The 23708-nt window shown below is 60.1% G+C and overlaps 2 protein-coding genes across 2 annotated transcripts in view; one reads left to right on the plus strand and one right to left on the minus strand.

The window, feature by feature from the left end:
* The window catches only part of CATSPERD (cation channel sperm associated auxiliary subunit delta), a 40729-nt gene extending 40678 nt beyond the window's left edge, over positions 1–51 (minus strand). The window contains exon 1 of the mRNA XM_067033325.1: positions 40–51. Within this exon, the coding sequence (XP_066889426.1) occupies positions 40–51 (12 nt within the window). The remainder of the gene's footprint in view (positions 1–39) is intronic.
* Positions 52–1968: 1917 nt separating this feature from the next.
* On the plus strand, positions 1969–23704 carry LONP1 (lon peptidase 1, mitochondrial). Its single transcript, XM_059060795.1, is given in 20 exon segments — positions 1969–2055; positions 2057–2143; positions 2145–2411; positions 5223–5311; positions 5850–5969; positions 7831–8062; positions 9490–9551; positions 9917–10046; positions 10434–10517; positions 12239–12459; positions 14129–14267; positions 14956–15134; positions 17425–17512; positions 17911–18033; positions 18116–18232; positions 20392–20532; positions 20890–21055; positions 21834–22045; positions 22121–22285; positions 23353–23704. Coding segments are annotated over 20 exon segments (2886 nt in total). The 3' UTR covers positions 23530–23704.
* The last annotated feature ends 4 nt before the right edge of the window (positions 23705–23708 follow it).

The raw sequence follows: 23708 nt of genomic DNA on the forward strand, positions 1-23708 counted from the left end.
GGGAAACGGGAGAATTGGATGTGACCAATCTTTGCAGACTTTGAGACACATCCTGCTAGTAAATCTTGCTGGAAAGTCCTACTCCCCACTCCCTTATTAAAGGCAAGTATATGGTTAATTTCGCTGGGTCTGTTTTCATGTCTATAAAACAAGGTTAAGGGATCACTTCGCCGTGAAACTTAAAGATCAAATGAGGCCATGCACCAGAAATGCATTCTCTATTTCTTCAGCAAACAGGGCCCTGCTGAATGTGACAACTCATTCCAGGCAGGAGTTCCCTGAGAGAGTGGGAACTGGGCTTTAGCATCTGTCCCGTGCCCACGGCACCGCACGTGCAGTATTTGCTAATCTAACATTTACTGAGCTCCAAAAATGTTCTGGGCAAGCAGTGAATAACAGAAAACACTCTATGCCCTCATGGAGCTAACAGCCTAGTGACAGCAACAGAGAAGAAAAAATTTGCGACGAGTAACAGAATTTAGTGATTGATAGGAAAAAGCAGCTATAGAGAGGAGAGGGTCTTTAGATGAGGAAGTGTACTGTTTGTCAGCATCTGAATAATCAGAAGTCATGGAGAAAATCTGGAAGCAAAGCGATCCAGGCAGAGGGAGAAGCAGGCACCAAGTCTCCCCCGTTCGCGAGTTTGGCAAGTTCAAAGGACCGGTGGCTGGGAGCAGTGACTCAGGGGCTGGCAGGGCCCACATCAGTGGTTGTTACATCCCTAGGGGACCCTTGGTAATGTCTAGAGACATGTGATTGACGGTCAAGTCTGGGGAAAGAGGTACTAATGGCATCGAGTGTGTGGAGGCCAAGGATGCTGCTCAATATCCTACAATGTACAGGACGGTCCCATCCCAGAGAATGATCAGGCCCTAAATGTCAGCAGCGCCGCTGAGGAACCCTGCGCCAGATACGGCGCGAGGAAATTGGGTTTTATTCCTGGTGCCACAGGGAAGGGGAATGACGAGATCAGATTCGTTTATAAACAACACCTCTGGCTGCCAGGATGGACAGGAGGGCACAGCCTAGTGTGATGGCGGTGGAGGTCGCTTGAAGGCATCGGAATTGGGCCAAAGTCTTGAAGTGGCAATGGGAGGACTTGGTGATGAGCTGGAGGCGGTGGGGTGAGAGAAAGGGTGGGTATCAAGTTCGCTTCCTAGAGGAGTAAACTGGGAAGCCTCAATAAGGTTGGGGAGGGGAGCATCTTTCCAGGATTCCGCGCAGGGATGAGCCTGCCCCCTCCCCGACCCCTGGCAGCACCCCAGACCCGGGAGGGCGGCCCCACCGGCACAGCGGCTGAGCTCTGGCCAGCGGGCAGAGCCGCAAGGTAGTCGCCGCCACCAGCATTAACAGCAGCATCTCATACCACCCGCCACAGCTAACACACAGTTCCTCAACTGCCGCGGGGAGTCGCTTTACAGCTTGGGCATGCGCAGTCTAGCGCGGAGCCTGGGCAAGCGCACCTAGTTCCCCAAGAAGCCTGAATCCGCCCATCTCAACAAGCCCCCAGCGGCTGGGCATGCGCATACTGCCGCCCTTGGGCTGTCTTCAGTTTGAGCACGGGCTTAGCGTCTCCCGGGAAGCCCGAATCCACCAACCGCGGCGCGCGCCAGAGCTTGAGCTTGCGCGTGTCACTCACATTCCTAAGCCCAAGTGTTTGGACCGGGCTGCCCACACGTTCCCAAAGCTGCGCTTGCAGGCACAGCTGCTCTCTTTCTAGGGGCCATCATGCGTGCCCACAGCCCTCCCCGGGATCCGAAGGGGGCCTATCGGAAAAGGTGGATGCGACGAGGGAGCGTAAACGCTCCCGACTCTACTTTGTGTGGGCCCCGCCTCCACTCTTCCAAGTCCCGCCCCTGCAGCCTCCGTTTCCGGCCACCCCTCCCGTGGGCACGCAGGCACGCGCCGGCCGTCACGTACGCCCCAGCCGGGCCCGCGGAAATGACGCAAGTCCCGCGCGCCGCCAGGATGGCCGGGCTATGGCGGCGGGAGCAGGGTACGTGCGGCTGTGGGGAGCTGCGAGGTGTTGGGCGCTTCGGCGGCCGCTGTTGGCCGCCGCCGGGGGGCGGGCCCCGACTGCGGCCAGAGCTTGGTTGCCCAGAGGCCGGCGGGCCTGCGACGCCTCTCCTCCCTGGGCGCTGCAGGGTCAAGGCCCCGCCGCCGCGGGCCACTGGCGGGGACTTCGGGATGCTAACAACCGCAGCGGTGGCGGCGCATTCTCGGGCGGCGAGGATGCCTCCGAGGGCGGCGCGGAGGACGGGGCCTCGGGCGTGGGGGGCAGCGCGGGCGGCGGGGAAGGCCCTGTCATAACGGCGCTGACGCCCATGATGATCCCGGACGTGTTCCCGCACCTGCCGCTCATCGCCGTTACGCGCAACCCAGTGTTCCCGCGCTTTATCAAGATTGTCGAGGTAACGAGAGCCCCCGTCTTGGCCTCCGTTTCCCCCACGTTTGCAAGCTGCGGGTTGGACCAAGGGATCGCTCAGCACCCTCATGCCTCACAACTTGGAAAAGTTCGAGTCCTAGTTTTCTCACTGCTAGTGAACTTGAGCCAGTTTCCGCCCCCTTTCAGATCCCTTCAGGAGAGTTGAATCCAACGAGCTTAGGATTGTCCACTTAACAGTCTTAGTCCTAGAAATTCGGTGCCGGGAAAGATCAGAACAGTCTTGCCACTCGGTTACTTTTCTGCTGCTCTTGGTAAATGTTTTGTGACAGTCTCTTCCAGGGCGGTCTGCCTTCTGGTTAAGGGGCCCTTTGGGATCTGGATTCATTCCTTCCTTAAATGTTTCTTGAGGTCATGTACTAGGTACGGTTCTAAGTGTTAGGGATACAGCCCTGAACAAAACGGACACACTTTCCTGCCTTTGGAGCTTCGGTTCCAGCGGGATTTGAGAGGTAATAAACAAGGCTAGTAAGTAAATTATGGACTGGAAGGCTGTAAGTACTACAGGGTATGATAGAGCGAGGGATTGTCCGGGAGGCTTAGGAGGAACATGGCATAAGGATGTTCCCAGGGGTTTATTCATTCATTTATTCAGTAGGGTGTTCTTGTTCTCATGTAGCCGGCTGAGGATTCAGCGGAACAAGTCAGACACAGCCCCTCTGCCTAAGGAACTTATGTTCTGGTGCAAGAGACAGTAAAGATCTTTTCAGACTAAGAGCCACGGGGTGTGGGGTGGTGCACATGGACCAGGCTGATGTAATAGAAAGCAGCAGGAGTGCAAGGAACTTGAGTTGTTTAATGATGTGGAAATGAGTTCGTGGAGGAGAAGCGTTATCTCTTAACTGTCTAAACAAGGTCACACAATGAGTCAGCTCTGCATTCACCCTCCAGCCTCTGCCCTTACTTTCCAGTCTCTGCTGAATAAATCTCAGCGATCCCTTGGGAAGGGAAAGGACAGTGCAGAGGGACAGCACTTAGCCAGTGGAGCGGGGGGAAGAAGGAGCCCCCTGCACCTCCTCTCCCGCACTGTGACTGTGTGTGTCCGAGCTGCCCTTCTAAGGGCCTTCCCTGATGTTCTGTAGTGGTTACTGGCAGGCCCCAGGGCCGGCCCCTGTGGGTTCATATCCTGGCCCCTCCCCACCCCTAGCTCCATAACCTTGGACAAGCTGTTCCTCTGGGCCTCCATTGCCTCATCTGTGAAATGGGCGTAATAATAGTACCTCATTTCTTAGAGCTGTGATGGGAGGTAAATGAGGTCATGTCTAAAGGCCTCAGAACCGTGCCTGGTGCTTGATACGCCTTTGTAAGAAGCAGCTGCTGTTACCCATGTGGTGCGCTTTTGACACCTCAGAAACGAGCCCTGGGGGTCTTTTCTCCATACTTGACCTCCCCCCAACCCCAGCCGTCCCCTCTACCCTTCCAGGCCCCTCGGGCCAGGATGTTCAGCAGGTACGGTCCCCTCAGCCCCTCAAAGTGGCAGATGCCCCCTGTCCCCAGTGCCCAAGTAGAGACAGGATTCTTCCAAGAGATCCTGTGTGCCCACCTAGGGCTAGCCAGGAGGGTTACATGAGATGCTGCGGTTAGTGTGAGACTGGCATGTGGAACTTGCATGTGGTATTCCTGTTGCTGTTACTTTATAAATAATGAAAAAGGGGTCCCACCAGAGGGAGGGACAGGTGCTAAGATGCAACAGTCAGCTGTTAGCCATGGAGAAAGTGGGAGCTCCCAGGGGACCCAATAAGTGTTTCTGAACCTGTTAGCCAAGCTCTGATTACTCTTGATTTGGTAGTTGACAGTGCATGCGGCTAACTTGCCCCAGTGGCGTCTCTCCTTATTAGTGGCCTCTGAGTATAGACCAGTGGCTGTTAATTTTGGGTGGGTCATGAAACTCTCCTGACGGATGTCACGGACCTTTGTTCTGGGGAGAATGCATTTAGAGTGTCAGGAATTCCCATACCGTCTGGTCATGGAGTGAGTTAAAACGCTGCTTCTCAAAGCCAGGTTCCTGGACCAGCAGCCATCACCTGGGAGCCTGCTTGAAGTGCAGACTCTCAGGCCCGCTTCAGCCCTCCCAAATCAGAAACTCCAGGGATGGGGCCCAACCATCTGTTTTAAGAAGCCCTCCAGGGAATTCTGACTTATGCCAAAGTTTGAGCGCCATTAAGTTTAGTTAGAGTCTGGTCTAGGAATTAACACAGGCTTGAAGGAAATCATTTGAGTCCTAAGGACACCTGTGCTCCTCCCTATCAGCTGTTTCCTAGGAAACATCATTAGCCCTCTACCTGCCAGTGGAATGAGAGGAGAATGTGCTTTGTTGGGGCAGGTTTCGGTGATCAATGAATAGGATATAGATGTGATTGGGATATACTTTCCATGAACATTGGAGGAAATTACCAGCCTGTGGGGTGTGTCACATTTGAATTACGCACATTTACTTTTGTCCTCCCGAAAAGAGAAGCAGAGAGTTGAGATTTTCAAGCCAAGGCATTTCGCCACAGAAACAGCTCTTGAAATTGGATGTGAAATCAATTTCTTGGTACGGGCCGTTTGTCTCCTTTTAGTTTTCTTTAGGAAGAGGGAAAAACTAAGGCATGCAGCTCTTCAATACTGCCTGTCCTTTTTTTTTTTTTTTGGTTCAGAGGTTCCTGGACCGTGTTGGTTAGTCCTGGATCAGATTAGCACACGCCTAGAGAGTATTACAGAAAACGCTAGAGTTGCTGTCACAGCATCAGCTAGAAAGCCTACCCTGCATTTCACCTTGGGGTCATTGTCATGCTAGGTTAAAAATAAGAAGTTGGTTGAGCTGCTAAGAAGGAAAGTCCGCCTAGCCCAGCCGTATGCCGGCGTCTTTCTAAAGAAAGATGACAAGTAAGTGTAATTTTTCCTTCACTCCTTTGTTGAAGCCGCCCTGGATTGTAGCTCACCGCAGAGCCTGTTTCGTAAGAGAAGCCTGGACCTCTGGCTCCTGACCTGAAAGAAACCAGGTCAAACCTCCGGGGGATGAGGCCGAGAGCTGAGTGTCCCTTTTCAGTCTGGGCTGAAGACTGTGCCCCAGGCCCTGGGCTTCATGCGTGGTCCAGGTGGGGGGAAGCTAACCTTGGGGACCCCTGGTGTTAGGCCGGGGTGAGGCTGCTTCAGAGCAGAGCTAGGCGGGCAGATGCGGGGGCTCCGGGCACATTCACCTCGACTCCAGGTCGGAATGAGTTCCACTTCCAAGTCGGAAGGTGTGTTCTACGCAGGCTCCATAAGAGGAGGTGTGGAGTGGAATCCAGATTCCATCTGGCCCCGCCCGCCTGTGTGCGGTGACCCTCAGGGGTGGCCCAGAGCACCCGTAGGAGCAAGGAGGTCAAGGCCAAGAGAGCCAGAGCACCTGTGCCCATGTTCCTTTGTGTCCCTTCTCCCTCAGCAACGAGTCTGACGTGGTCGAGAGCCTGGACGAGATCTACCACACGGGGACGTTTGTCCAGATCCACGAGATGCAGGACCTTGGGGACAAGCTGCGCATGATCGTCATGGGACACAGAAGGTGCGGGAGCCCGAGTGCGCGGGGAGGGGCGGGAAGAGTGGCCTGGAGCGCCCCAGGTTTCAGCCCCGACCTGCCCTTTTCGGTCACCGCAGTGACCAGGCCAAAGCAGAGGTGGACCCCCCGCCTCTTCTCAGAGCCGCTCTGCTTAAGCGGCAGTCTGGGTGGTCAGTGAGAAGCCATTTCTCACGCCCGTTAGTCCAAAAAGCACCACGAAACAGAAGATAGCACGTTGCCTCATGGTTCATGCCTGGGTGTCAGCGTGCCTTCCCCCTGGTGCCTGCATCTGCGTCTCCATTCAGCTTGGCAGGTTGGGTTTTTTGTTTTTTGTTTTTCCTGGCTGCACCATGCAGCTTGCGGGATCTTAGTTCCCGGACCAGGGATCGAACCCGTGCCCCCTGCTGTGGAAGCAGGGAGTCTTAACCACTGGACCCCCAGAGAAGTCCAGGTTGTGGTTTTTTTACTCAGCCAGTCTGCCTCTGCCTCCTCTGCCGAAGGGCTTCATATGGCATTTGCAAGCCCAGTCTAGCTTGCTGTATTGTTACGGCTAATTAAGAAAAACCTATGTGATCAACTGGGTTGAAGCTGGAAGAAATGAATGTGTTCATTTCTTTTCACGTGTTCCAAGGAACATTGGTCTCCCAAGATGAGATGCTTGTCAAAGGTGTCCTGCGATCACAGACATGTGGGAGACGTTTCAGACTCACCAACCGTTAAGGTCGTAGTGTTTGGAAAAGCTTCTTACTGAAGATGCCCGTTGGTGTTTGTTGACTCGAGAGCCATTCACCCTTTCCTCTCATGGAGCCTTTTCCTGTGTCAGCCGGCAGCTCCCCCAGAGCACACGGGGAAACAGTCCGGGCTGGCAGTGCTTCTGTGGACCGTCCTGGTGGCTTCCCCTCCGCGCCGAGCCCCCATGCCTGTCTTTACCTGCTCACGTTAGAGTCTGTTTTAGGGAAGACGGGGTACCTTTGTCTCCTGGGAGGATTCATGGCTCAGAAATAACAGAATAAGATATAACCAAAATAAACAAAGACAGTGCGGCTACTCACGGCTCCGCCAACCTATAGGGTGCCTTGGAGAACGAGTCCTGCTGAGTCCTGAGGCCGGGCCGCCTTGGTGTTCACCAGGGCCCCGCCTCCTTTTCTCTGTGCATCTTGCTGGCGTCCGCCCACCGCTGAGTCCGCGTCCCCGGTAGCACTCAGGCCTGCTCTCTAAGGGCGGTACTGTTGTTAGTTACCCTGTGTGGCAGAAAAGCGCCAACACGCCACTGAACACCAGGTGCCTGGTGTCTGCCAGACCTTCGGGTGTGAGCGGAGTAGCCGGCGAGGGACCCAACTTGGGGAGCCCGCCCCCCGCGTGGGGAAAACAGGTCACCAGCTAAATTCTGACAGTGGCAGGTGCTTTGGGGTGAAAATGACGGTGGATGGGGGTAGGGTGGGTGTGTGCACATGTGGGGCTGGACTTCATGTGGAGTGGTTGGGGAGGACCTCAGTGGAGGTGCCCTTGAACCTGGAGCTGAACCTTGTGCAGGAGCCACCGTGTGGTGAGCTGGAGGCCAGGGGAGGGGCAGGCAGAGTCCTTGATGGGCCCCAGAGCACGGGCTGCCACTGGCGTCCTCGTTCCTGGAGGACAGCGGATGTTGGTGTGGGAAACAATGGATGGGTTGGCTGGAGTCCAGGGGCAGAGGGCCTGCTGGTGTCTTGGGTTTTGAGATAGCAGCTCCCCTCTCCCTACCAGCCCTGGTGGCTGCAGGGGCCTGGGCCCAGCGAGGCCTGTGTCATCAGCACCGCAGAGTGTTGTGGCCGGCAGGACGCCCCCCTTCCCCCCAGCCTCGGTGGCTTCACCTCCTCTTCCCCGTCTTCAGGGTTCACATCAACAGACAGCTGGAGGTAGAGCCGGAGGAGCCCGAGGGCGAGAACAAGCAGAAGCTGCGCAGGAAGCCGAAGCGGGGCAAGAAGGATGCCGAGGAGGACGGGGGCGCCAGGCGGCCGGTGGAGGTGGTGGTGGAGCCAGAGCCCAGCCCCGCTGGTGAGGTGCTCATGGTGGAGGTGGAGAACGTCGCCCACGAGGACTTCCAGGTCACAGAGGAGGTGAAGGTGAGTGCTCATGGGGGGCGGAGCGCCCTCTTCCTCCAGGAGTCCTGGGAGGAGCTGGTGTCGGGAAGGTCGGAAGTGGCTGGAGCCTTGGCTGCTGTGAGGGAACCGGGTCCTGGCTCCTCCTCCCAGGCCCAGGGGTGGGGGAGTGGGCAGGGCACATGCAGCTGATTCTGTGACCCGTGCTTCCAAGACGGGAAAGAGCCTTCTGGCCATCTTGACCCCAAGCCTAGGCTGGCCTGCCTTCTTCTCCATAGCATGGCGAACCAGCTGTCGAGAGGGTGTCGGGAAATGTCCTTCCACCATCCTTCTCACGTAGGTTATGGGCAGGGTGACCTGCCTCCAACGGGGAGAGGTGAAGAAGAAAGGCAAGGCAGGTGGAAGGCTCCTCGGGTACGCCTGCACCCGGTGTCCTTGGCCTCCCCAAGGGGAACACCAGCTTGGCATAGCTGACAGCTTTGGTCTGAGCCTGGGGTGGGTTCTGAGCTCGGTGGGAAGGAGTGCCACAATCCATTGGTGATGTCTGCTGCGGGCGCTGGAAGGGGCCCGGAGCTGGCAGTTGCCTCCATGGGGCCCTCCAGAGTAGCTCTGCCATGGAGAACTTTCCACGTGCTGGCTGCATTCTGTGACTCTGCACCATTCTGCCCCTGTGCCTGTTGAGCACTTGACCTGTGGCTGCTGTGACTGAGGAACAGAACGTCTAATTGTATCTCATTTCAACTCACTTAAATGTGAGCAGCGGCTGGTGGCTGCTGTCCTGGGCAGCCCAGCCTTAGTGTTTCCTTGAAGGCTCTCGTCTAGGGGGAGGGGAGGGGAGTGGGGAGCTTGGAGCGCGCCTGTCCCTCTTGACGCGCGTGCTGTGCAGGCCCTCCAGCTGGCCTGTTCTGGTTCCTTCTACAGAGGTCATCCCAGGCAGATGAGGGACAAACCCGTTAACCAGAGACAGGTGGATCACACTGAAAAAGCCCAGCAGTGGTGGCTGCTTGCTTCGTGCCGGCAGTGCCCTGAGCAGAGTGCCAGGTGCCGGGACCTGTGGCCTCTGGAAACAAGGTGCAGGATTTATGCCATGAACTGTGTCCAGTGATCCTGCCGGGAGTGTCACTGGCCTCTGTGGCAGCAGTGAAGGCAAGAAGGACAGCAATACCGTGGTATCCATAGCACAGCCGGCTGGGGTGAGGTTCTGGGTGGGGACAGACCTCGAGCCCCTTCTCCCCACCCAAGATGGCTCGTTCTAAGGTCGAGGTTCCAAGTGGTCCACAGAGACAGGGTTGGTTTAGTTTTTGCACTTGGGTCCTGAGTCCCTGTGACTTGGGAAGTGGGGCTCCGCTCCTGGGCCTCTGGGGCCGTCCTTGGCTGGGCCTGGTGTGAGGGGTTCCAGGGCCACAGCCCCCTCTGGTCCCAGTGACCCATGTGGCCTCCCTGCTTGCCAGGCCCTGACCGCGGAGATCGTGAAGACCATCCGGGACATCATCGCCTTGAACCCGCTCTACAGGTTGGTCTCCTGTCTCCTGACGAGGCCAGGCTGGTGCTGTCTGGCTGCTTGTCCTCCTTGAGATCCTGGCTGGGCTTGGGGACTGCCTAGCCTCTGAGGCGGGGGCCTCTGAGGGGGGAGCCGCTTCCCTCCCAGCAGGGAGGCCCCGGGGCGGGCGGGAGGTTGGAGGGGGCGCAGCCTACCCGGCCCCGGCGCTCTCGTCATCAGCCAGGTAGGGGGAGGGTGTCTCAGGAGGGCTGCTGGATGGCTGCCAGGGTGGCTTATGTCCGGGCATTGGGGCGTTAGTCCTGCTCCAGGATGGGCCACGGCCCAGTGAGGACCGTGGCGGTCCCGGTGCCCCGTGGCAGCATCTCCATCCCTTCCAGAGAGTCTGTGCTGCAGATGATGCAGGCAGGCCACAGGGTGGTGGACAACCCCATCTACCTGAGTGACATGGGCGCCGCACTAACTGGGGCCGAGTCCCACGAGCTGCAGGACGTCCTGGAGGAGACCAACGTGAGTGCGGCCTCCCCGCCTGGCAGCTGTCCTGGGCTCCGGTGTTGGGGTGGGTTCACGCTAGCCCGCGTCCTTCCGTCACGTCCGGCCCCTCGTTCTTGGTAGTGGCCGCGTGGCGTCCCACTGGGTGGTGCCCGTCATTCAGTGGGTGGCGTGTTTGGGTTGTCGCCAGTCTCATCGTTACGAGCAGCACCTCTGCCAGTGTCGTGGTCCACACGGCCTGCAGACCTGTGGAGTGTGGCTGGAGCACTGGGCTTGCTGGGGCAGAGCGTGCGACCCTCTCGGATTTGGGGAGGCGTGGCCTGTCCAACTGCCCCGGTTCGCACTCCCTCTCCGCTGCCCCTCCACACAGATGGCCATCCTCTCACGTCTTCCCTTTCTTGGCAGATTCCCAAGCGGCTGTACAAGGCTCTGTCCCTCCTCAAGAAGGAGTTTGAGCTGAGCAAGCTGCAGCAGCGCCTGGGCCGGGAGGTGAGCGGTGGGGCGGGGCCCCAGCGCCCAGGAGAGTCTCTTCTGTAAGGCCGTGCTCCCCTTCGGGGCTGGGAACCTGTGCGAAAATGTCAAACTGGTGCCAGCAGCTGAGTGCAGAGTGAGAGGTCCTGGGACCCTCTTGACCACTGAGGGAGCCCGGGGGCAAATGCTAGAAATTGGGAGCCAGCCCGGGAGAGGTCGAAAGCTGTTTCCCCAGACTCAGCTGTTGGAGGCCCACCTTCTCAACTGGACAAACCCATGGACTGACTGCCTGGATTGTCGGTTACTTAACGTTTTCCAGATTTAACTCACTTTTATCACTTAGTTGTTTTTTGTTGTTTTTTTAAAAATTTTTATTGGAGTATCATTGATTTACAATGTTGTGTTAGTTTCTGCTGTACATCAAAGTGAATCAGTTATATGTATGCATATATCCACTCTTTTTTAGGTTCTTTTCCCATAGAGGCTGTTATAGCACTTAGGTTTTTTTTAAAAATGAATTTATTTATTTATTTTTGGCTGCGTTGGGTCTTCGTTGCTGCACGTGGGCTTTTCTCTAGTTGCGGCGAGCGGGGGCCACTCTTCGTGGTCGTGCACGGGCTTCTCATTGTGGTGGCTTCTTTTGTTGCAGAACACGGGCTTCAGTAGTTGTGTCTCGCGGGCTCTAGAGCGCAGGCTCAGTAGTTGTGGCGCATGGGCTTAGTTGCTCCGTGGCATGTGGGATCTTCCCAGACAAGGGCTCAAACCCGTGTCTCCTGCATTGGCAGGCAGATTCTTAATCACTGGGCCACCAGGGAAGCCCTCACTTAGTTTTTGTTAGGAAAAAAATTCGTATCATATTTTATTTATTTATTTATTTATTTAAAATATTTATTTGGTTGCTCCAGGCCTTAGTTGCAGCAGGCAGGCTCCTTAGTTGTGGCTCTTGGCCTCATTAGTTGCGGCTCGCTGGCTCCTTAGTTGTGGCATGTGAACTGTTAGTTGAGGCATGCATGTGGGATCTAGTTCCCTGACCAGGGATCAAACCCGGGCCCCCTGCATTGGGAGTGCAGAGTTTTTAACCACTGTGCCACCAGGAAAATCTCTCTCTTTTTTTTTTTTTTTTTTTTTTTTTGTGATACGCGGGCCTCTCACTGTTGTGGCCTCTCCCATTGCGGAGCACAGGCTCCGGACGCGCAGGCTCAGCGGCCATGGCTCACGGGCCCAGCTGCTCCGCGGCGTGTGGGATCTTCCCGGACCGGGGCACGAACCTGCGTCCCCTGCATCGGCAGGCGGATTCTCAACCGCTGCGCCACCAGGGAAGCCCCAAAATCTCTTGTATTATATCTTTAATTGGAAAAGCCACTAGGCAGCTCTCACATGCAAGGGCACAGGACAGCAGGTCACTGGGTGGCTGCCAATGCTGCCCTAGGGCGCTGAACCTGCCTCCTGCTGTTCCGGCTGTTAGAGGGAGCGTGTGGCACCCTTTGATTAACGTGGGGGACACACTGGCATCAGGCCCAGCTTTTCCTGGTCGTAACCAGGTTTGAAGGGTGGATCCCTTCCTCCCCTGGAATTCGGTGTTACTTATTGCGAGGCCCGTGACCAGGAGGACTTAGGGTGGAACGTGGGGGAAATCGGAGGCTGGGTGCCCTGGGTTTCTCTCCCATGTCCTGAGGAAGCAGCAGGCCCACCCTGGGCTGCGTCCCCTCTGCTCTGACGGCGGCGCCTGGGCCCTGCAGGTGGAGGAGAAGATCAAGCAGACGCACCGCAAGTACCTGCTGCAGGAGCAGCTGAAGATCATCAAGAAGGAGCTGGGCCTGGAGAAGGACGACAAGGACGCCATCGAGGAGAAGTTCCGCGAGCGGCTAAAGGAGCTCGTGGTCCCCAAGCATGTCATGGAAGTGGTGGACGAGGAGCTGAGCAAGCTGGGCCTGCTGGACAACCACTCCTCCGAGTTCAAGTGAGCACCAGGGGGCCCGTCTCTTTCCCCAGCCCCGGGAACGCTGGGCATCCGACTGGGGTCCCCCGAAAGCCAGGAGGGCGGGCCTGTCATGCATGTTCTGGTCACGGTGGGTGTCCATCCTCTCGTATCGCCCCTGTGTGGGCCGTGTCTCTGTCGCCCCTGTTTCACAGATGAAGGAGTCGAGGCTTGGAGAAGTTACATCAGTGCCCCTGCCTCTGGGCTGGCAGGTGGGGGGACAGGGATTTGAAGCCAGGGACATCTGGCTCTAAGCCAGTGCCACCAGTCAGGACCAGGAGTCCCCAGGGCCATTGCTTCAAGGCCACCCCCTCCCCTGGCCTCCCTCTGGCGGCTTTGAGTCAGCCAGGAAACGAGTGTCTTCCTGGGGCCCTGGCCTTGCCTGGCGGCTGTTGTCCTGTGCACACTGGCTAGGGGTCGGGGCCCCGCGGGATGCTTCTGGCTCTGCCCGCAGCCCAGGCCTGGGCGTTGCTCTGGGGCGGCTCGTGGGGCAGCTCCCCAGAGGGAGGATCTGAGCGGGCCGGTAGCACCGGACCCTCCCGGGCTGCCGGGCCAGGCCCCTCTCTGGCTCAGGGTGTCTGGGGAAGGCTGGTCTCTTCGCACGAGGACCCCGGGAGACGCCGGTTCCCCCGGACACCGCAGGCCTCCCCGCCAGAGATGCCCCCAGCTCCTCTCCCCGGGGCAGTGAGTGCACTTCCCACACCGATGTCAGGGTGACCACACGCTTAGTCCCTTAGAAGGTCACAGGCTCATGTCACGGTCTGGAGGCAGAGGCCCTCACGTCTGGTGTGGTGGGGAGGACGGGCTCCTGCTGGAGGCTCTGGAGAAGCTCTGTCTCCAGCCTTTTCAGCTTCTCGGAAATGTTCCCACGGCTCCCGGCCCTTCCTCCATCTTCCGAGCACGTCACTCCAGCCTCTGCTTCTGTCGTCCGCCTCGCCTCCTCCTCTGACCCTGACCTCCCTGCCTCCTCCTCGTCAGTCCCTTTGTGAGGGGCGCCTCTGTCCCTGGGTGCACAGCCCTCGGCCTGGGGTCGCGCTCCAGGCCTCAGTTTCCCCGCTTGCCCGCATCAGGTTGCCCCTCCCCCATCCCACCCGCTGGCCCCTCCTGTGCTGTGGGACCCTGAGCCGGCCCCATGCTCGCAGAGCCTCTGGTCTGGGAAGCAAATGTAGCCCTTGCGCCAGGAACTGCACCCATACAGGCAGACCTCGGGGACGCCGAGGGTTCGGTTCATAGCAAGAAAGCGAGTCACGTGAATCTTCTTGGTTTCCCTATTCGTGTAAAAGTTATGTTTACGCTCTACTGTAGTCTGTTAAGTGTGCAGTTGCGTCATGTATAAAAAAAGACAACGTATATGCCTTTATTAGAAAGTACTTTATTGCTAAAAGGACCGTCACCTGACAAGGCGCGGTTACCGCAAACCTTCAGGGTGTGAGACGCAAGGTGTCCACGCGGCGCAGTAGGCGAGGCGTGTCCGCACCGTGCCGGGAGTGGGGCAGGCCGGGCTGGGCCCGCCTGTCAGGGCAGTTCGGGCCCCAGCTGACACTTGGTGTCGTTCTCACGTCGGGCGCGTGGGTCCCAGCACTGGATGTACGGAGCGGGGTTCGGCCGGCTCACTGGGCCCGCTCACCGGCTCTTGTCTGTCCTGTGGCAGCGTCACCCGCAACTACCTGGACTGGCTGACGTCCATCCCGTGGGGCAAGTACAGCGACGAGAACCTGGACCTGTCCCGGGCCCGGGCGGTGCTGGAGGAGGACCACTACGGGATGGAGGACGTCAAGAAGCGCGTCCTGGTGAGGCTCGGCCGCTCGCCCTCCCTGGGGCCGCGCCCGCCTCCCCGCTCGTGTGCGGGGCACCCGGCCGAGCTCTGAGAGGCAGCGGCTGTCGTGTCTGGATCTGTGAGGGTGGCGGGGGCCTTGGGGCCCGGGAGCCGGGACTCCCCCTGTGCGGTGGGGGAAACCCAGGGGAGCTCCCTGGAGAATCTGGGGGTCTGTGGGGGGCTTGGCTGGGCCAAGGCTGGTGTGGGGTCAGCAGGGGCTGAGGAGGGTGAGGGATGGAGGGGCCCAGCCGGAGGGACCGGGGTTGGAGTGGGTCGCAGGTGTTAGGGGCCACCCAGGCCCGCCTGCCCGCTCCAGGGGGCTCACGGATTCCTTAGGGGGATAAGAATTGTGCTCGCGATAGGAGGAAACGAGGGCCAGAGGCGTCTGGCTGAGAGCGGGTGGGCCGGCGGGGGGAGAGGGGACGCTGTGATCCAGGTGGGGAGCTGTCGGGTGGGCCTGGCATCAGGGTCACCCAGAGCCCATCACCTGCGTCCCCTTGCCGCCCGCTCGTCCTGTTGGTGCTCAGCCCCTCTGGGTCAGGCCCTGTCCCTTCTCGTAGCCCCAGATGCCTGGACGGTGGGGAGGCTGAGGCCCGGCGGGGGCCCTGGCCCCGTGGAAAGGGCAGTGCTGTCTCACGGGGTCCTCCTGCCTCTGCCCGCAGGAATTCATTGCCGTCAGCCAGCTCCGGGCATCGACCCAGGGCAAGATCCTCTGCTTCTACGGTCCCCCAGGTGTGGGCAAGACCAGCATCGCTCGCTCCATCGCCCGGGCCCTGAACCGAGAATACTTCCGTTTCAGCGTCGGGGGCATGACGGACGTGGCCGAGATCAAGGGGCACAGGTTGGCCCGGCCCCTCCCCCTCGGGGCTCACCCCGCCTCCCATCAGCCTTCCTTCTCCTGGGTCTGTTCTTACTCTGTAGCGTGATGGTGGCGGGCAGCAAACTCCACTCACGCTGGAATAGGTAACTGAAAAGTCAGCGTGTCCATCTGACCTCAGGCCTGGCTCAGTCTAGGTGCCTAAAAACCTCAGATCAAATTGCATCAAAATCTTGGCCTCTCAACCACTGGAAAGGCCTCTCGGCCTGGCTGTCAGGACGGCCCCCTGGTTCCAGCTTCCATCCCACCAGCTCAGCACCCCACACCCCGGCAACACTGGCCGCAGGCCTGGGGACTGGGGACTAGAGTGGGAGGCGAGACGGTCTCCCCAGTGAGAACCAAGACAGCACCTGTCTTGGTTCTTGCCTCCCTGGTCAGGCCCAGAGCAGGGCTGGCATCCGCTGTGTGCAGGCTCTGACAGCCACCTGGCCTGTGTGTGGTGTCCGTTTGTGGGACATTAAGGGTGTTGTGTTCTGGGGCTTCCTGCCACGCTGGCCTCCGCAGAGGGTGGTTTTTTGAAAAGCCTCGGTGAGACACAAGTGCAGTAGGTACGTGAGTGTCTGTTCCGAGTCGGCCATGCATTTCCATCCTGTAGTGTCCAAAGCAGGTTTAAATCTGTGTTTACAAGTTACTTTTCTGGCTTTTCTAAAAGCACGGACAGTTCTGGGCACCAGGGTTCACAGGCCCTCCTGGCAGCAATGCTCCAGAGCCGGGCCGCCCGCTGGGCAGGGTGCAAGCACCCCAGTCTGCTGCAGCCCCCCTCCACTCCTGGCTCTCTTGAGTTCCCTGGACAGTGGCCAGTCTCAAGACCTCCTCAGCCCGGAGCCCAGTGTGAGCTCCAGGGCTTTGGAGAAGGGAGCCGGAGCATGGTGGGGCCCGGGTTGGGGTCAGGAGGGGACGAGGCCGGCACAGCCTTGGGGGCGGGGTCCCTGGGAGGCCTGCAGGCTGGAATGGTGCAGGCGTGCCCGGGAGCTGCGGTCTGAGCTGGGAGGTGCAGCAGGATGGAGGTGGAGGGGTTGGGGGCAGAGAGGGAGGCAGAGGCGGAGGCAGAGCCAGGCCCTGGTTCAGGAAGGACAGGGAGCTGCAGACAAGCACCATGTGCTCGAGTTTCTAAAGAAGCACAGGAGGTCTGTGACGCTGGGGGTTAGTCATCGGGGAAAGGGCACCCAGCAGGGTGCGAGCAGGTGGGCATTCTGTGCCGATGTTGGTCTAGGGGCAGGGAATTGACTGCCGTTATACTGGTGACAGCCAAACCCTCCTCAGCCCACAGCCCTCCAGGGCTCCCACCTCCCTGGGGGTAAAAGCCCAAGTCCCCTCCCTGCCCTCCCCTCCTCCCTCTCTCCCCCTCGCTCACTCTGCTCCAGACACACGGGCCTCTTCACTGTTCCTCCAACACACCAGGCACGGTGCTGCCCCAGGGCCTTTGCACGGGCTGTGCCCTTCACCTGGAGTGCCCCTCCCCCAGACACCCATGTAGCTCCGTCTCACCTCCTCTGCTTGTAGCTTTTCCCTAAGCTGTTCCTTATCTCTTCCTTAAAATACTGCCTCACCCTCAGAAGTGGCGTTCCAGATACCCCACGCCTGCTTTTCTTCTTTGTCGCGGGTACAAAGTCTTTCGTACCTTGTGATTTTCTCCTCTGCCTGCTTTGTGGTCCGTCTGCCCTGCTGGGCCTTAGCTCACAGCACTGGACTCATGTATGATTTCCTAAGAATGTCAGGCAGGCAGCTGCAGCCGAACTGGGCAGACAAGTAGGCTCTCAGGAAACACTCCTGAAAGGACGTGCCGGCTGGGGCCGGGCCCTGGGCCTGGTGACCCTGAGGCCCAAGGACCCGGGTGTGGGGGATGTTCCTGCCACAGGCCCTGGCTGCTCCCTGCCCCTCTCCTTCTGTTGGATTGGGCAATGCCAGCTGGGTTTTGCCATCTGGATAGGAGGTGCTGGCTAGCGGGAAGAGTCTGAGTGAGACTTGGCTGTGAATCTGTCCCCTGCCCTGAGCCTGAGCTGGGGGAGCACACTGACAGCCCCAGGACTTGGGACCATTACACCGTCAGGATGACCCAGCGCTCTGCCCGCCCGCACAGTGCGGAAGCATTTATCCTCCGCCGGGGCCACGCCGCGTGCGTCTCCCTGTGTCTCTGGGCGGCCTTGGAAGGCATGTGGTGATCCCGCAGCTCCAGGGGAGCTGGGCCTTGGGTGCCAGTGTGGCTAGCCCAGGCGCTGGGGCACCGACCGCCCCGCTGTGCCCTCTTGCGCAGGCGGACGTACGTGGGTGCCATGCCGGGCAAGATCATCCAGTGCCTAAAGAAGACCAAGACGGAGAACCCCCTGGTTCTGATAGACGAGGTGTGTGGGGCCTGAGGGCTGGGCTCTGGCTGGGCTCATACCCTTCCCTGAGGTTGGACGTGGCCCCTTGGGCCTTCCTGGCCCACAGCTCCAGGCGGCCCCGACCAGACGGAGTCTGTGTTCAAGGTGAACCTGTGGCCCCCTGCGGTTTCCATGGTGCCTGCGTCACTGTGGGTGGTGGCCTTGTTGCAGCCGGCTGTCTCAGGACACCACACCGGCCCCCTCCCGCCCTGGAGGACCTGGTCGCTGCCCATGGCCGCACGGTCCGGCCAGCCCTCCTGCTCCGGGCTTCCCTAGCCCCAGCCCCCAGTGGTCTGGTGTCCCGCTGGGGTGTCTGGCGAGCGGGCACTGGGGGAGGACAAGGGGCTAACGCCCACTGCCCCCCGCTGCCCCTTCAGGTGGACAAGATTGGCCGGGGCTACCAGGGGGACCCGTCGTCGGCGCTGCTCGAGCTGCTGGACCCCGAGCAGAACGCAAACTTCCTGGACCACTACCTGGACGTGCCCGTGGACTTGTCCAAGGTGCGTGTCCCACCCGGGGGCTGGGCCGGCGGGGAGAGTCCGGACGCCCCGTCCTACCGCACCTCACTGCCGCCTCCCCCAGGTGCTGTTCATCTGCACGGCCAACGTCACCGAGACCATCCCAGAGCCGCTGCGGGACCGGATGGAGATGATCAACGTGTCAGGCTACGTGGCCCAGGAGAAGCTCGCCATCGCGGAGGTAAGGCCGCCCCGCTGGCCCGGCCCTGGGGAGGGGCGCCCCGCGGCCGCTTGGGCTCAGGGAACATCCGAGTGCCCACTAGGGGCCAGGCCCTTAACCGGACCTAGGGGCACAACCCGCAGATCCCGCTCTGGGGCTCCCGAGCCAGGAGGCGGCAGGCGGACACGGACCGGATCTGCCCGTGTGGTGTGATTACAAGACACGGTCGACACCAAGGTGGGGGTTCGGGGAGCTCCCCACCCCAACCTATTGTCGGCCGAGGGTCTTAGGATTCAGTGCAGTTCTGACACTACCCACCCGGAAACGGCATCAGACCCCAGGTTCAGGGCTCAGACCAGAGCACTGCCCCCACTTTGGATGCCAGCCAAGTCCCTGGCCGCTCTTACTTTAGACTGACTGGGTATAAATCGGGGGCTCCCAGAGCCCCCTCCTCGGTTTGATAATTTGCTGGAAGAGCCTGTAGAACTCAGGAGGACAAGGGTTTTTACTTACTGTTACCAGTTTATTATAAAGGATACAACTAGGGAACAGCCAAAACAGAGACTCCAGGGGCAGCGTGTGGGGAAGGGCTCATTGACTGGATGACTGACTGCATCATTGGTCACTGGCGATTAGCCCCCCTCCCTGGGGGCCGAGGGGGGGGCTGAAAGTTCTCTCTCTCCAGCCCCTTGGTTGGTTCCTCTGGCCACCAGCCCCCATCCAGCTATGCTAATGATCACTTCTTGAAAGGGGCTTCTTGTGAATAAGAAAGGATGCTCTTCTTGTCCCTGTCACTCAGGACATTCCAAGCGTCTTAGAATCTCTCGTGCAGGGAATTGGGGCCAAAGGCCCAATATGTATTTCTTGCTATAATCACAGGTCGTAGAACAAGAGCAAGGAAAGACACTCCGTGAGCACAGTGCTGAAGGTAACACAACCCCACCTCGGCCTTCAGGGCCCAGCACTGTCTTGGGGTTGTGAGTTCAGTTCTGACAGTAAGTTACCCCTTGAGTGCCCCGCCGCCTCGTGGTCACGCACCTCGGCCGGTGTCGTGCTGGGTCAGTAACGGCTGTGGGCGCGAGAGTGAGGCCGCTATCCGTCTACCCACCAGCCATGCTTCCCCGGGTTATGGGACTGCCGACCCGGGCTTTTCCAGGGCCCAGGGTTCCCGGGATGCGGGCCTCTGTCTGCACTTCTGTTTGTAGGAAAGCTCTTCCTGGGCTGGTGGGATCCTGCCCTTTTCCTGGTGCCCCGGCGTGTGCGGTGCTTTACTAGCCTGCGGTCAGGAGAGAGCCGGATTTCCTTACCAGAGGGCTCGACTTCCTGATACAGTGTGTTCTTTCCAGAGAGGGCTTTAGCGCATCTTTTCCCCTTGAGCCCTTCGCAGCCCTGCGACAGGTGCAGGCTTGCAGTCTTTGCATCCCCCGGGCGGTGGGAGGCGAAGAAGAGGAGCTCTTGGCTTGAGGCAGTCACGGGGGTACTGGGACTCCCCGTCACTTCCCGTCCCCCAGCAGCCTGGACACTCGACCAGGCAGAGGAGGGGCAGGCTTGGGGGTGTGGGTGGAGGGGTTCTTTCAAACCCCTGAAGGGACAGCAGGAGGGACATGAGGACTTTGGGACGCTTCTGCCCCGCAGTCAGCGCTCAGGACTGCTCAGGCTCCGAATGCTGTGCGGCAGGAGTGGTGCTGGGCCCCGAGTGACCCTGGAGCCTCTGACCTGCTCCCCATCCCCACCTGCTCTGTGCAGCAGTCACATAACTGGTCTCTGTATGAGGAGGAAGTCTAGGGGTTCAAGGAGGCCTTCCTGGAGGAAGAGGCAGCTAAGATGAGCCTTGGGAGCACGTGGAGGCGGCAGGCTGGGCGTCTGCAGGTCCTTGGCCCACCGTTCAGGATCCTGGCACCTGCTGGGCTCTCTCCCTGGACACTGTGCCACCCCCTCCTGGCCTTGCTGGCTCTCCTCCCTTCAGGTCTCGGCTTAGGTGTGGTCTCCGAGAGCAGCCTCCCCTCACACCCTCCGCTGAATGGCCCCCAGCTACCCGCCGGGGACAGGGGCTCCATGGGGCAGGCCCAGGGTCTACCTCGGTGACCTCGTTTACCCGGCCAGGGGTCTTTGGAAGGGTGGGCAGGGGCCACGGGAGAGGCCCTGGGGGTCCTGATGGCAGCTCTCCTCCTCCCTGGCAGCAGTACCTGGTGCCTCAGGCTCGCGCCCAGTGTGGCCTGGACGAGAGCAAGGCCACACTGTCATCGGACGTGCTGACGCTCCTCATCAAGCAGTACTGCCGGGAGAGCGGTGTCCGCAACCTGCAGAAGCAGGTGGAGAAGGTGAGCCGGAGCCGGCCTGCTCGCGGCGGAGGGACGCGTGCCGAGTGCACTCACAGCAGGTCCCTAGAGGGGTCACAGCTGCAGACAGGAAGTAGGTGGTGGGGCTGGGGAGGCAGTGTTTGATCAGGACAGTTTTCAGTTTGGGAAGGTAAGAAAGTTCTAGAGGGGATGGTTGGACACCGCAAATGCACTTCCTGCCACTGAGCTGTACACTCAAAAATGGTTAAGATGGTTTTAGGTCACGTGTACTTTACCACAACTGTAAAAGATTAAAGGCAGGTGGAGGAGAGTTGGGGGCAGGGGGTGGGGGGCCGGTTCTGTGGCCCGGCCGCCCCCCAGCCCGCCGCGTCCACACAGGTGTTACGAAAGTCCGCCTACAAGATCGTCAGCGGCGAGGCTGAGTTCGTGGAGGTGACGCCGGAGAACCTGCAGGACTTCGTGGGGAAGCCGGTGTTCACGGTGGAGCGCATGTACGACGTGACGCCTCCCGGCGTGGCCATGGGCCTGGCCTGGACCGCCATGGGTGAGTGGCCTGTGCTACAGCAGGCAGCGCCGGGGGCTCTGCACGTCCCTGTGGTCGTCTGTCCCCCGGTAGAGGTGGGTGCTCTCACCGCGGGCTGCTCTGAGCGCCCTCTCCGCTGGTGGGCGGGCTGCAGTGAGGCCAGGGGACCAGGGCTTATCAGGGACGATGGGACCGCGAGGCGGCAGCAGTGCCCCGTGAGCTTTCTTCGGGCTCGTGGTTTTCAGGTTTGCCTGAAGGACAGCCCCTCACAGCACGAGACCCCGTCGCCTGGGGGGCCACCAGGCAGCTCTGGGGAGAAGGGTCCGAGGGGCTTCCCGTCCAGGCGACGTGGCTCAGCCCACCCGCAGTGGGGACGCTGGGTCTGTGTAGCAGGCAGGGTTGGGTGCGGTCCTGGGGACGGGGGCAGGGGCGTGGAGGAGGCAGGCTCTGAGCCACGCGGCATCTGCTGACGTGGGCTGTACTGAGGGGGACCGCACGGGAGGACGCGAGCTCGGCACCGGCAGGCTCTGCGCCGCGGGCAGCTACCCGCGCGGGGGCCCAGCACGGAGATGGTCTTCAGGTTTCCATGTAACCCGGTCCCCGCAGGTGGATCTGCTGCCACGAGGGGACAGTGCGGGCACTGAGGTGTGAGGGATGAGAAGGCTGTAGGCTGGGATGAGCCAGGGAGGGGACGGTGAGGGGCGTCCCCTCGCTGGGGACGAGGGTGAGGGTGCGGCGGGAGCGGCCGTCAGGACTCTGAAGCATTCTGGGCTCATGGGCTCTGCCCTCGGTTCCCCAGGAGGCTCCACGCTATTTGTTGAGACGTCCCTGAGGCGGCCGCGTGACAGCAAGGGGGACAAGGACGGGAGCCTGGAGGTTACAGGCCAGCTGGGGGAGGTGATGAAGGAGAGTGCCCGCATTGCCTACACCTTCGCCAGGGCCTTCCTGATGCGGTACGACCCCACCAATGAGTACCTGGTGACCTCACACATCCACCTGCACGTGCCTGAGGTGAGGCTGGCCCCGTGCCCACGCCCCACGCCCCCCACCTGGCAGCCACCTGCCCACCAGCCTGTCTCCCCCCAGGGCGCCACCCCCAAGGACGGCCCAAGCGCTGGCTGCACCATTGTCACGGCCCTGCTCTCCCTGGCTCTGGGCCGGCCAGTACGGCAGAACCTGGCCATGACGGGCGAGGTCTCCCTCACGGGCAAGGTCCTGCCTGTGGGAGGCATCAAGGAGAAGACCATTGCGGTGAGTGTCCCGCCAGCGACTTGGGCACGGGATAGCGCACAGCCATTGTTCGTGCGTCAGGGCTAACTCCCGCAGGCGATTAGAGTGACAGGCCCACTTTACAGAGGGGGAAAGTGAGGCTCAACGGGCGTGGGACCTGGACGTGCCTGGCTTGGCACCCCTGTTGAACTGACTGCCTAGCTGCCCCTCCCTCCACAGTGGTTCCAACCTTTTCAGCCCTCAGCTCCTCAGGGATAAGAGTAGCGTCTCCTGCTTCCTCGGCGCCCACGTGGCCTAGCACTGAGACCTGTGGGTGCAGGAGAGGCGGGAGGAGCAAGGCTTGGGCACTGTAGGTGGACAGAGGGCCCAGAGCCCAGCGTCTCACTGGGTGTGCTGTAGGTTTGACTGTGGTGGATGGTGGTGGGGGGTGGGGGGTGGGCTGTGCTTCCCCTCAGTGTTGGGGGCCCCCCGAGCTCCTGGCAGCACCCTAGCGTCTCTCACCTGAGCCCCCAGGCCTCTCCCTACCTGTAGCCCCAGGTGCCCACAGAGCACTCAGGGAGAGGCTCCCGTGATAGGGACCCCCCAGGCAAGGTGTGTGGGAGGCTCTCTGCCCCTTGCTTTCCTCTCTTGCAAAGTGGGAGGTTCAGTGAGTCACTGCGCGCTGTCCCTAGAGCAGCACATGGTGACACATCGGGACCCTTGTCCACCAAGGGGCAGAGTCAGGCTGAGGGACAGCAGCTCAGAGGCCCCGGGTGGGACAGGGTGCACGGCAGTCTTCAGCTCCTGTGCATTTTTAGGTGCCAGACCTCTAAATAAATGTAAAGCAGTGGGTGCTGTGATTAACCCCAGAAACCATGGACCTCATAATTCCTGTATTTCCAGATGCCTCTGGGGGTGGGGAGAGCCTCTGGGGTGACAGCACACCAGAAGCCTGGGTTCCTGCTGCCAGGCTACTGGAACGGAGGCTGATGATGCTACCTTAGGCCTCAACTTCCTCAACTGGGCGAGGCAGGGTGGGCACCGGGAACCTGGCGCCAGGCCCTGCCCTCTCCTCCCTCCCACTGAGCTGCCGACCCCCCCCATCCCAGGCCAAGCGTGCCGGAGTGACATGCATCATCCTGCCAACCGAGAACAAGAAGGATTTCTACGACCTGGCGGCCTTCATCACCGAGGGCCTGGAGGTGCACTTCGTGGAGCACTACCGCGAGATCTTCAACATCGCCTTCCCCGAGGAGCAGGCCGAGGCCCTGGCTGTGGAGCGGTGACGCCGGCTCTGGGCACTGCAGGCACAGCTGGGCCCGCTGGGGCTGGAACTGCGCTCAGGGGAGAGGCTCCAGGCAGCTGAGCCACAGGAAGCTCGGGAGAGGCCTGGAGCCCGACCTCAATCGTGGCTTAATCACTGACTGACTATTTAATTATGATTAAAAGCCGTTTCCAGTACTGC

This window comes from Kogia breviceps, chromosome 4 (assembly GCF_026419965.1).
Source record: "Kogia breviceps isolate mKogBre1 chromosome 4, mKogBre1 haplotype 1, whole genome shotgun sequence".
NCBI classification, from domain to species: Eukaryota; Metazoa; Chordata; class Mammalia; order Artiodactyla; family Physeteridae; genus Kogia; species Kogia breviceps.